The 13,813-nt window shown below is 37.5% G+C and overlaps 1 protein-coding gene across 3 annotated transcripts in view; it reads right to left on the bottom strand.

Moving 5' to 3' along the window:
* The window catches only part of LOC147163766 (gamma-aminobutyric acid receptor subunit pi), a 49,079-nt gene extending 36,065 nt beyond the window's left edge, over positions 1–13,014 (bottom strand). The window contains exons 1-3 of one of the 3 annotated variants that reach the window (XM_086093418.1): positions 12,633–13,014; positions 7,823–7,895; positions 2,064–2,156 (exon numbers count right to left, since the gene is read on the bottom strand). In XM_086093418.1, the coding sequence (XP_085949544.1) occupies positions 2,064–2,116 (53 nt within the window). In that variant the 5' untranslated portion in view covers positions 2,117–2,156; positions 7,823–7,895; positions 12,633–13,014. Of the gene's footprint in view, positions 1–2,063; positions 2,172–7,822; positions 7,896–12,632 lie in introns of all 3 variants that reach the window. The other 2 variants (XM_086093419.1, XM_086093417.1) reach the window with 2 other exon arrangements.
* Positions 13,015–13,813: the final 799 nt, after the last annotated feature.

Here is a 13,813-nt window from a genome sequence, read left to right as displayed (position 1 = left end):
TGAAATTTTGATTAACACTGTCAGCAAGTTGGTATTTGAATCATACATATGTTTATTGTTGTAGATAGTGTTAAACTGTACTTAACAGTTAGTTAGTTAATTAGTTAGTTAGTTAGTAAAATTACTGATAGCGATGATTGCGGTGGCAGCATTATGAACAGTCTTGTGAATGACACACAAACTGTAATCATACAATGTTTTCTTCATTCAGAGGTCATGTTGTTATTTGTATTGGGCTCCCGTAGTTTGAAACTTGCAATACAATGGAATAATGAGGAAATGTTGGTATCAGTGAAATCATGACCAATCGCTTTAGAAGATGAAAATGGCAGAGAATCCCTAAAGAGGCGTTTTGTTCCAGATAGGGGACCTACAATTAAGGCTGATCAATATGGAAAAAGAGGTGTCAGCATTGCATCAGAAATGAATGGCTAGTGTAGATGGATGGATGGATGGATGGATAGATAGATAGATAGATAGATAGATAGATAGATAGATAGATAGATAGATAGATAGATAGATAGATAGATAGATAGATAGATAGATAGATAGATAGATAGATAGATAGATAGATAGATAGATAGATAGATAGATAGATAGATAGATAGATAGATAGATAGATAGATAGATAGATAGATAGATAGATAGATAGATAGATAGATAGATAGATAGAATCTTTATTGTCATTGTAACATGTACAACGGAAATTTAAGTGTCAAATCAGTCAGTGCGAAAACATTTAAATTAATAGAAAACTATAAAAGACATGCATGTTAATAAGTGCAGTCAAAGTCTAATTTATAGAACCAAAGGCTTTATGTGAGGTGAGAAGAGGAGTGGGAAATGGTTGTTTCATTTCTGTGTGAAATATCAAGGCATGGACAATCAACTCCAGTTTTCAGACCATGAACATTAAAATTCCGTTAACGCTTTCATGATGCTGTTGAGCACATCTGATTAGGCCTGCAACAGATCTGATACACAGACGCACCAGCACAGGTCACATAGGGATGATGGGAAATGTTGTCTGTTATCAGGGAAGATGCCTCTACTCCTCCTTCTGTCTGAGCTCATATATGGTGAGCATTCACTCAAAGCTTATCCAAGAGCAAAACACAACACCTTAAGATCCAAAACTTAATTGTTCTGTCAGGATTGTGATCGAAGGTCTCCCCAACCCGATTCATTTTGACCTTTCAAAACAGCACGTTTTAAATGACATTTCTTTGAGGCAGTGCCTTATTACAATTGTAGGCTCCATGTAATTGTTTTGTATAAAGACGCCGGGGACCTAACCTGCAGTACTATGCAGTCCATCAGAAAACCTTCATTGGTGCTCAGATCAGAGGCTGGACAGCTTTAGCGTGATTATGAATGATCAATTTCCCTCCATGAGTGGAATACAAATGCACTACAAACACACATTGACAGTAATTTCATCACTTTGAGTTTATAAAAATGTTTGGGGGCTGTTAGTGTACTACCTAAAGGAACAGATGAAGGTCTTGACAACAGAATATATCATGTGATAAAATGTGTGTTATTTGAAGAGCTTCTTGTTTTCCAAGACTATATACCTAGATCTTGTTGCGCTCTATTTGTTGTAGTCAAGCGCAACGCACAGTATAATTGTGCGCAGGGGTGGAGTTTTCCTTCTTTTGGTATATTTGCAGGCGAGCACATTTAAACCAGCAATTGCGCCGTTGTGGGCGTTAGCACAGCCGACTTCTCGACCAGTGGAAGCAGCTCCTCTCATTCGCTTTAAAATCAGTGTGGGGAGGGTGCACAGTCTTTGATATTTTGGAAGCAGAAATAGACATTGCATTATACCCCCCACGCCACAACTTAGACCTGCTTCCAGCTGGTCTTAAGTTTAGTCTACTTTCAGCCACCCAGCTGTGAAGTGCGCCAGGCGAGTGTACAAAAATCAAGATATGTTTTTCACGCCCTAACACATGTGTGCTGTCTACGAAAATAGAGCCCATTATATTTCCTGCTTGTTGAAATTGGTTTGTGTCTGCAAATTTCAGCGATTGTATTTCTTCCTCTGCGAGCAATCTTACCTGCTAATGAGGAGCATGGAGAACAGGGTCCCCGCAGATACAAATAGACCCATCGCTGCAAAGGAAGTGGCGAGGCTGAGTAGAGTCTGGGATCTGGAATAAGAAACACTGCAGATAATAGCATGCAAGTGACTTGATGGATTGTGATGCCGTTTGAATTAATACTGTTTTCGGCAACTAAAAATGATGCAAGAAAATGTTTGTGCTTGAAAATCCCACAGCTATTTCAAAACAAATTCAGATTGCAGTCATCACAGACTCACAATATCCTTAAATATACAGTAGTTTTGCTCATATGGAAAAAGAGAATGGCCCCTGGCTGTCTGATGACCTCAAAAGACCATCAATCTTTAAGGCTGTACCTTATACAGCAGTGAGATGTGACGCTGACATGCCTTTGGGATATTCTCTATACGGCGTAATGACATCTTGTTAATGACTTTACCCTGTGAAGACTTGTGGCTCTAAGCCACAGCTACAGACTTGGTTGAAAAGCAAAAAGGAGGAGTGCCGTTTCCGCCAAGGAGGGTTTCTTTGTGTCTGTCATCTCTCAGAAGTTGAAGATGAAAGAAATCAGAGAAGCTTCTGAGACTTGCACGTTCACCACTCGTGCTCACTCCCGAAGAAGGCAAATTAGGCTAAGGAAATATTGACACGTTACTTAATGTTGAATGTACATTCATGGCAAGGTTATATGCACTGTAGACAAACAAGCATTCACTCACACCAAAGGACAATTTAGAATTTTCAATTAAAGGGACAGTAATGTGACAAATCAACTTTATGGAGCTCTTAGCCATGTTAAAATGCTAATTCCTCAGCAAAAACATCACCGTAGTGGTGATTTCCTCCATTCGCCCCTCTATGAGACATTCTAGATCATTCTGCTCTCCAAGCACCAGCCCCTCCCAACCTGAGAAAACGAGCGGGTGCTCACTTTGTGACGTCATTAGGTGCGGACCCACCCCCGCACCGCCTCTGCGGACTAAACACACGCCCACTTTCTCTGAGACCTTTGTACCTCGCAGAAGAGTGACAAAAGTAGTTTTCATCAGTAAACATTCTGTCCAAATGAATTCAAAGCAATCAATTATCCTTCACATTTGCAATGCCGAAGTGCAATGACAATTGGCCGTCTTAAAATCCGTCCTGGCTGACATTTTTGTAAACTACAAGTAAAACATTTGCACAGCTAAACTTACCTAAATGAATGGTGTCGTGGTTAGTGTGCTGGCCCTGTAAGCTTGAAGGTCTCGGGTTTGCGACCCACTGAGAAATTATTTTTTTCCTTTCCTTGTTCTTTTCTCTTTCTTCTTCCCTCTCCTCCACGATTTCTTGTGGCAAGGAGCAGTTTCGTTTAAAATGTTTCCGGGTTTGAAAAATAACCCGCAAAACACCTATTATTTATTTAAAAAAATTACATTGCTATGGTGTCAAAGATAAGAGTGAATCATTATATGCCTATAGTTAACTGTGGAAGGGTTTAAAATACCGTGTTCTAATCCCTTTAACAAAACGTGCATGTTTTTGCATTGTGGGAAGAAAATACTTTTGGAGAATTGTGAATGAAATTAACCAAGATGCCCAAGTCATAAAAAAAATTCTGACAAAAGCATCCTCTTGAGCTAAGCAGTTGCTTCAGATATATCTTGTTTTTTTTCTTTTGTTTTGCTTTTTTAGTCTATTGATGCAAAAAAATAAATATTTGTTATCCTATTTTTCACTATTTTTATTTTTTGTTGACAAAGAATAATTTTAAACTTTTCAACATGTAGTCAATAAAGAGATTAGGAGTATATGATGGTGACAGATTATATCAGTGAAAATATATAATGAATAATAATAAATATAATTTCAAACGTTTGGAAATGTTCCACTTTGTTCCGAAAACAACTCTGTCAATACACTCGGGGAGAGAACAAAAAAGTTGATTCCTTCACATCACAAATAGCAGGTAGGCTGTGCTGCAAAAGCTTTGTTTTCCCATAAAAGTGGTCTATTTTTCCATGACTTCAAACTATAGTGTGAGGGCACTGTCGCTGCAACGCAAATAATATTTTTCTATTCATGTTTAAAAGCCCAAACAATTCACAAGAAATCTTCTGATTATTCTCTTTCTCTCTGAGTTGATAAAATATTTTGAAGTAGCTGTTGTTAAGAACATTTCAAATATTTTTTCCAGGATTTTCCAGTTGGACTTTGTCCACCCAACAAATTTATATTGACAGGATGCAGTTTAATTATTTTTGAGACTATTGCTAGATTTCCTTTACTAACATCTGAAATCTCGTACACAAAATGATAATGGTATTAAAATGTAAAGCTTTACTTACTGTACTACATTCATACTTTTAACTCATATACGGTGCCTTCTTTTGATGGTGAGCTGTTGTAATCCTTATAAATCTATTTTATTGCTTACATGTTATCTGTATTTGTTTTCAGTCATCTCTGCAATATTTTGACTGAAAGTGTTAGCTAAATAAATGTATTTATTATTATTAACACCACGTTAATAATAATAATCATCCTCTTTAATGCTGTATATCCATGCAAAAATTCTAGATAGAAATGCTTTCAGTTGTCATTTTTTATTATTTACTGTATGTCTTTCACATATAAGTTACTGTGTTTATTTCTTAAGTTATAAATAGTCTAATTCTAAAGTAGTAAAAATAACTATTTGGCTCACATCTAGTTTTTGATTACAGTTTACTTATTTGTCTTCAAATGAGCCGATTGCTTTTCTAGGGGCTACATTAACACAGGTAAACAGCTTTCAAATGTTTGGAAACCACTGATTTAAGAAATCCATATTCTGCTAATTCAATTGTGGTAAGGGGACAGCATGCAGTAAACATTGTAACATATCTACTTTGCAGGCCTATATTTGTTGTCTGCTTCTTTGGAAAAAAAATAAAAATAAAAATGGATAAGAATGTTACATACAAGAGATTTAGATCCATCCAACTCATGTAACTGAAATTTCAGCTTGAACTGAAATACGTGCCCAAACGACAGAGAGCTTCCCCAGAGTTGTATCACAAAGGCTGTGAAAATCAATGTGGTGGAGGCAGCTCAATACTGCACACTGTAAATAGTCAAATATTGCGGGAGAGAGTGACATTAGCTTTGACGCATAGTTTGAAATCAATATTTGTGTAATAAGGCAATACATGATTAATTATCAGCCACCTTCACTCAGGGATGAGGTCTATACAAATGTGCATTTGTTCTATGTTCACACCACAGTGCACTAGGGGTGTGAATTGCCTAGTACCTGGCGATTCGATCGGTATCACAATTCATAGGTCACGATTCGATTCGATACCGATTAATCCCGATGCGAACCTATAAATTATATTGTGATTTTCTTTTCTTTTTTTACTCAAATTTAGAAAATACTAATCAGTAAACTTGTACATGTACACTGTAAGATTTGTATAAAAATTTATTTATTTATCTGAAAATTCAGGCTTATAACTGAGCCACTGCATTTAACAAACAGGTTGCAGTCTGTTTCATGTTTTAACGGAACTGAAATAAAATATTAAGGCTTAATGTTCCATTAATATAACATTCTTCCATGCTTAATGTGTGAATCCTAACCCTAAGTAAGACGTTTTGTTGAATATTCCCATAAAAAATTGATGTTTAAAAATCAATTCGGCCGCATATCGAATCGATTTGAGAATTGCGCATTGTAATATTGCGATATATTGCCGAATTGATTTTTTCTAACACCCCTACAGTACACCATGTTTGAGAAAAGAACACAATTAGTAAAATACAATGGAGTCCATAGCAAGCTGTATTTGATAACAAAGACTATGGAAAATATCAGCAAGCACCTGATCTGAATAATTCATCCATTTTCCATAGGCCTACCGCTTATCTCCTTATAGCAGCTGACTTTTGGTGGGTGGCAGGGTACATCTAGGACTGGTCGCCAGCCAATCGCAGGGTAAATACAGACAACATTTCACACTCACATTCATGCCAACGGACAACTTGGAATCTTCATGTAAGCTTTTGGAATGTGGGAGGAATCTAACCACAGAAAGGCCACGTAAAAGATGCAAACTCCACATAGAAAGGCCAGAGCCAAGAAACAAACCGTACCTTAGAACTGTGATGCAGACATGCTAACCACTCGCCCACGATGCTGCCTGACTATATAATACAGAATACACTATTAAGTTTTACTACTTAAACAACGAATTAAAGAAGAATTACAACCGTTAGCAGGAGGAGGGGATAGAATATAGCTCATATAGCGTTTCCAGACTCTCCTCCTGCAGGAATTCATTAATTTGACTGTCTCTTAACCTTAACAAACCAACTTTAGTCAAGAGAGTGCTAGCAATCCAGAAGTCATGCCTAAAAAAAGCTAATGGAGAACCGTCTCAGGCAACATCGACTTGTCTACTCTGAGAACTCACAATTAATGCTAGTGTTAGCATTAGCAATAGCACGAACCAGAACACATGTAGAAGTTAAGCTTTGGACAAGACCCCCACCCGCATCAATGAAATGTTTGACAAGCTGGATTTGAAACTTAAAGAAGTGTAAAAGTCTTTACAAAACTTACTTGTCAAAGTGCACACAATTGAGGAAATTGAGCAGCCCCTGACTACTCCGAGAAGAGGGAATAGCCTTAAGCTAAAGGTTAATGATCTCGAAGGGCGCTTTCCTCATAATATTTAGGTAATCTGCATTCCTAAAAAAGAGGAAGAAGACAAACCACTTTGTTGCCTTATCTGACACGTTAGTCGTACGTTTGACACACCTGATGTAATGATATGCTGAAAATCCACCTGATGTTAATGGTGTTGTTGTTTTCTTTTTTTGGTTTGTTGTCGTCTTTGTGTTGTTATATTGGGGGGAAATGATTAAATATTGATTTATTCAGAATATTCAGCATTTTAGCAGTTTTTCCCCGAAACATGACGGCAAGAACATGATTTCAATCGGAGAAAGACCCCAAAGAAATATAGTTTTGTTTGTTTGTTTTTTCCTTAGGAGGAATGTGACTGATGAATGTCTGCCACATCCATTGGGCCAATCATATTGTTTGAGGCCCTCGTTAGAGAACGGTAGATATCTCTTAAATGTTGCATTTAATGTGACCCAGATAGTTTCAAAATAATGAAAAAATAATCAACAGTGATGGTCACCGTGGTAATATGTGCGATATGTGACAAACCACATTCTGCTGACAAGCATCTGCTTTATTTTAGTGACCAGCTCTGTCATGTTTTTAGAGTGGGAGTCTTCCAAAGTGATGCATATCGTCGGTGGGCATTTTGATTTAAAGCAGACTTGAAAAGGGCATAAACAAATGTAAAAATATATGTCAGCCTGAATTGAGTCACTCATATTGCTTTATCATAGACATCATGAGTCACATCTGGCCTCGGAATATTATACATTACTTGCTGAGTGTCATTTCTACGCTTCATAGCTGCAATTTACAAATGAATCCCTGGTGGGTGGTTGTGTCAAAGATGATGTGGCTCCAACCACACAATAGCTCGTTCATGAAAATCAACATCTAGCACATTTGATGAAATACAGTAACTGCTCTGATTCACCAATTTGGATTTCAACCAAAGCCACTGTGAAATGCCAAATGCATACACAGCCGAAATAGTTGGCAACAAGCGACCAAAGACACAGACGGTGCGAAACAAGATTATCTGGTCTGATGAAGACACAATTCCATGCAATATGCTTGAAAGAAACAAGGCATCACTCACCACTTGGTTTATACCAGAGGCAAGGTGGGGGAAGAAGCGGAGGAGTGGAACAGTCAGAGCTCTGAAAAAAACCCTATCAGACATATTTGAAGACTTCAACATATCCGTGGAGGTGATGTCAAGAAAAGAATGGGAGCAAATGTCTACATCTCTGTGTAAAGTGTGTAGCATCCCTGCCAAAAAGATGAATGAGGACGACTGGATGAGGAAAATAAATACATGGCTGACCATAAGACTGAAACACACATTTAAATGATTTGGTTGATTATTTCAGATTATACTATACAGTATGATGAAATTACCTGTTGGATCCAAGGAGACTTACGATTTATCAAGCGCTCTGGCCCAAATCCAGATGGTTTGATTAATGCTTAAAAACATTCTTCAAATGTGTAAATGCAGAAGAAATGGCAATTTTTGCGTCATTCATGACTCTATGTCTTAATTTTCTCCCCCCATTTTGCTATGACTGGGAACCTGCCATCACTTAAGTAAATGATTAACAAGCTACTACTTTGACAGATTATGGCAGATATCCAAAATTCCTCTTCTGAGGGCCACATGCAGAAAAACAGAAATATGCTAGGGCTACTTAGATTTTTTAAATTTACTCTAACTTATTTATTAAACACGGTAAAATCAATGAAGCAATTATACATTGTTGAAATAATGTCGTTGTTTTTTTTTTAACTGCTACTGCTAAAGGTCATAAGGCAAATAGTTCAGGATCTATTTTTTTAGGTTTTGGGATTATCACAGTGTGCCACTATAAAATATCTGCCTTTCCAATGAGCAGCAACTGAATCCTAACTCAACATTCTGAACCACAACATGAACAATCTGTAGTAAATTGTAAATTGACCACACTTAAGAACCATTAATGTGATGCTTTCACAAATCGAACGTTGACACTAAGCAGCAAGTTGATTAAATAATTTTTGGTTTCTTAAACAGAATTATCTCCACAGTCTTACAGACAGAAATTAATTTACTATTTTAGCTGTCAATTCATGTGTGTCTTTGCATAGCTAAAAGTTTAATCCACCCAAAAATTATTTTGAGTAAATGCCATGTGTAAATGTATAGCGGGCCGCAAATGGCCCCCGGGCCGTAGTTTGGATATCTGGGATGTATCTTTTATTTGAAGACATTTTAGGAATTACTGCATTTGTTTCCGTTGGCTGCCAAGATGCTAATCAAGCTTACGCTATAGATCTATTGTGTTAATTAGTGTTAACACAAGTTCATAAATTAATATTTTGGTTTTATTGCATTTGCCCTGCATTAAAAATGTATTGCTTGAAGGGGTAACGAGTTGGAGTTGCAATAGCAGCCTTTTGCGAACATTTAGCTTGTCGTAGTATAGAAATTGTTTAGATCGTAGCTTTTACTGCTGCTGTCAATCACAGCTCGACCATTCCAAACCCCCTCACGAGTTACACTTTAAAGTCTGAGTGTTGCATTTCTACTGTTTGTGGCTACAATTTTAGATTCAAATTATACTCCACATAAATAAAACACTGTCTGTACCCGTGCTCTGATCAGAGAATCAATAATGACAGTGTTTTGCTTTCATGTGAGAGGAGATTTTGGGTGTACAAAGCTTAGAGCCACTGACAAAGACTGATGCATTGTTCTCACCCTTAATCAAAAGGGACTTCTTTCTTTTTTTTTTTTTTAAAAAGCTTCTCAGCATCCCCACATCTAAGCTTTGGCCACATCTCTTTGACACGCAATCCTTGAAAACGAAAGCCTGGGGGAGACCTTTTTTCTCTGAAGAAGAATTTGGACACTGACATTTTAGAATTGGACAATACCAGAAGAATTTATGCCGTTGTGATGCAGCTCTACTTCAAACACACCTGTGATCATAACGCACTAGTGTCCACAGAAGCTACATTTAGCTAGCGAGCAGGCACTTCAATCATAACTGCACCACTTCCGTTGAAGGATTATGTACCTTGTACAAACGGATACAATGGCACTATGGCAGAGAGGAAAGCACAAGTTTATATCACATATATGTGTCTCTATAGCCAAAGGGAGACCCGGGTGTGGTTCTAACACTCTTTTCTTCTGCACCATGAACTCACTGAATGTTTGATTTACCGATCTTAAATTTGGTTTGTTTACTATAAATGGCACTAATTCTGCAAGAATATTTCACTGCTTGTAATTTGATGTCAAATACATGGCGGTCCTTTGAGTAGGTTGTAACATATGCTAGGGTAAGATAAACCCCCCCAAAAAAAAAAGAAGCATAAAACAGCGGCTACACTATGTGATATGAACATTTTTTTCATTTTAGAGCTGCTCACTAATGATTTTTTTTAATAGTAGATCAGTCTGTCAATTATTTGTTATTGAATCAGATGAGTGGGGAGGGGGGCAATTATCCAAAATATGTTCTTCTTGCGTAACAAAAAATTATTGAGAAACACTGCCCTATAGGTGTATGTAAAGTGATGGTTTTAACACTTTTTAAACTACCCTTCAGCCATAGTGCTTTACATTTTACGTGAGAAACTACAATTTTTTCTAATATATATTGTATGATTATATCTGCAATACTCTAAGTACTAAACAAAATATAGTCTTGGCCCCCAAAAATTACTTTATGGACTCAATTTTTTTTTTCTCTCTGTGGAATCTGCAAGGACCTGTTTCCATCCTTGACCATCACTATGTGTGATCAGGGAGGAAGTAAATAATAATAATAAATAAAATTAAATTCATAAGACTCCTATATTATCCCTGACTGCTGGAATTGGTGGTGTTACCACTTTCCCCTGCTCCTGTCAACAATCAAAATGCCAAGCACACATTTAAGGACATGCAGGTATCAGGTATCTCCTGATTGAAGCTACCACAACAATCACCAGCGAAGCTCGATATCACAGCTCAGTCGGCATAGATCAAAAGCTAACAACATAGCACTTTAATGTTAGTTATTTTAGAATGTTGTGTTTTTGACAGTAATACATGCGTGTGCACGAAGTTAATTCATATGTAAATATATATATATATATATATATATATATATATATATATATATTACAGCTGTCAAACATATTAATCACATTTTGATTAATCACGATTAATCGGTTAATTAAATAGGCTTTTTATCAAAAAAATATTTAGCGCCTGTTATGTGTGAATTCTTAATTCTTACTTGCATAATTTAAAAAGGGGGAAAATATGACCCCTATAGCTAGACATGAACAAATATTCTGAATGTCATATGCAAACATTTATTAAATGCTCTACTTTAATGCGTGTAGTTATGTTTATTGCCCAAACACATCCTGTGCTACCTTTAACGTAACCATCGGCTGTTAAGCTAAAGGGTCATCTGCGGTCAAAATTAATAGTGTGATTAATCTGCGTTAATACATGATTAATGCAATAATTATTGGTGATAATTTAATTAGTTAACTTTTTAACTTTATATCATAACATTGGGTTGTGTGTAGGAGTGTGCATCAATAAAAGTCAATGAGATACATAATACTGTATATTGATACATGGGGTGTGATATGATTCGAGGACTGTTCGCATTCGGATAATGTGGTCTTGAGTACAACACTATTAGTGACGCCTCTGATAATATAATTTAAATACATTGAAAACTTATCTTCAAATATTCTCAACAATGTGTTAATTTGTCAAAGGGCCTCTATCTAAACGAGAGAAACGCAACAGCGCTTACAGCTCTGGAGTTCTGATGATAACACTTCCATTTGCCACATAACTCTATTTATGTAAATCACATTCTTCTACCCTCCAGTCCCGGTTTGTGATGGTTGGCCTGCATTGAGAGATCTAAAAGCTGGCAGCTGGCAGTTTAGAACCAATGAGTGAACAAAAGCTGCACCAATTAAGTATGCCTTGCAATCTGGGTTTGTTCCAAAGATAAAAGGCTATATGAGCGTTAGCCTACAAATAATTTGTGAAATTAGAGGAAGCCTTTGAAAAACGCAACAAAATGCTTTAATAGGATAGATATCAGGGTTATTTTCAGCATGGTCTTGCATTGTGGAGTTAAATCAGTAGTACTATGAGTTATTTTATCATCCAATAAATATTTATATCATTGAGCCTATAGGCTATACAGCATGGGAATTGAACAAACACGTCTGTTTATATTACGGTAAAAATCACAATTTAAGAGCCATATATTGCACAGCACTAAGCGTCTTGAAGCTCTCAGTTCAATTCATCCCTGACCTTCACCTTTGTGTACCCAATTAAAGATTGATTTAGCTTTCTAAGTGTCTCAAAGATGGAGCATTTTAATTCTTCTCCAACTGGTCCCATTAATAAACGATCAAGAACCATGCATGGTTAAGCCAAAGCCCTTTAACACAGTCACATTCTCAACAACAACTACGACTCATATACAATGCACTCGTGCACATGCAGAGATAAATAATTCAAACCAATTAAGGATGACGCACACATGCACGCACAAACAGCGCAACAAGAGGGGACGAATGTCGCCTATATGAACTGCAGACGCCTGCATGTGATAACTGATTATATAGGGCTATTTTAGAAAGAAAAAGAAAAAAAGAAGGACGTTTTAACAATCGCTCCCATCCTTCAAAGTTCCGAATCTTCAGCAGACTTCAAATGCATGCACGCTCCACGCATCGGCGTCCTGCATGGAGAGAAAAGCCGCACACGAAAATAGACGGCACCGACATGAATAAAAATAACGTCCTCAAAAAAGAAAAAGGAAAAATCACATTTAAAAAGTGCTACTACCAGTTTTGCACACGGAATGTCAAGTTAAAAAGAGGAAATGTACCTCAAATTGCCGATCGCTTTGATGTCACATCATTTATCGCATCCTTGATTCTTGACTTCATCTGTCCGCAATGGAAGAGATCCCCTTCTGCTCTGTGTCCTTGCAGTGGAGACAGTTCTATTGAAGACCGAACCAGCTGATCCGAGCTCACGTTAGAGCAACCGGTTGTGCTCAGTCAGCAGATTCCCATATCACTTATGGGCTGGACGCGCTTCTGCGCAATGACGCACGCCCTGAGCATGCCAGCAGATGTGGAATCTCCAAAACATCTCAAATCTGACACGATGACGACCACCACTGCGTTACCTTGTCATTGTGCTCTGTGGGGAGAAGAAGAAGGGGAAGAAAAGAAGAAGAAAAAAAAAAAAACTCGGGGCACATTTGCAGCATGTGATTCACCTCCTTGTCCAGCTCAAATGACATGCATGAAATAAATAACATTAGTTCCATGCATTCCTAAGTATTCCCATCAGCTAAATGAAATATAATTGTAGCCTGAATGAAATGGATATCGGCACCCAACATGCACGCTGTGTCATCTATTTTGGTTCTTTGAAGAAATCAAGTGACAATAATCCTGTCAGCACAAATTTAACGCTTGGAAGCAGCACCTGCGGGCCATTATGCTTTCTAATCGGCCACGTTGAGAACAGTCTGCTTTAAGAGAGAAAAATCTGCAAAATAAGATGCAATGGAGTTTTTTTTCCTCACTTTTTTTTTTCAGTAAGATGCACCTACGACACAACAACATGCGCCAAGGGGATGGGGAGGTCACCCATGCAGCTATACTGTTCCAATATTATAGTTCACGTGTGCTGGAAGTGTTGAAGCTCAGTTGATAAGGCAGGAAGAGTGCCACAGTGCCACCGTGCACGAGGGAGAGAGATTGCTTGCCCCTTTGTTGGCCAACAGCCTTTCATTTGAAGCATGCTCACAAGCAAGATGTTGAATATGCGTCCACCTCCTGGGAAGCTGCTCCGTGGCTGACCCCTGACCTGTGACCGAAATGTGAAAGGGGGAAAGAGAAAATATTCTTTCAGCAGAGGTGTATGTAGGCTATAGCAAAATGTAATAGCACCTGTAAAAGTAGTAAAAATCCGATAAACCCAATAAAAAATGTAATAAAAAACAATCATGTAATAATTTCACCAATAATGTAATACAAATCCTGACTAATATTG

Source organism: Leptonotus elevatus, chromosome 13, assembly GCF_054856555.1.
Source record: "Leptonotus elevatus isolate MCC_2025b chromosome 13, RoL_Lele_1.0, whole genome shotgun sequence".
Lineage (NCBI taxonomy): Eukaryota > Metazoa > Chordata > Actinopteri > Syngnathiformes > Syngnathidae > Leptonotus > Leptonotus elevatus.
This window is presented reverse-complemented; position numbering and strand designations above follow the sequence as displayed.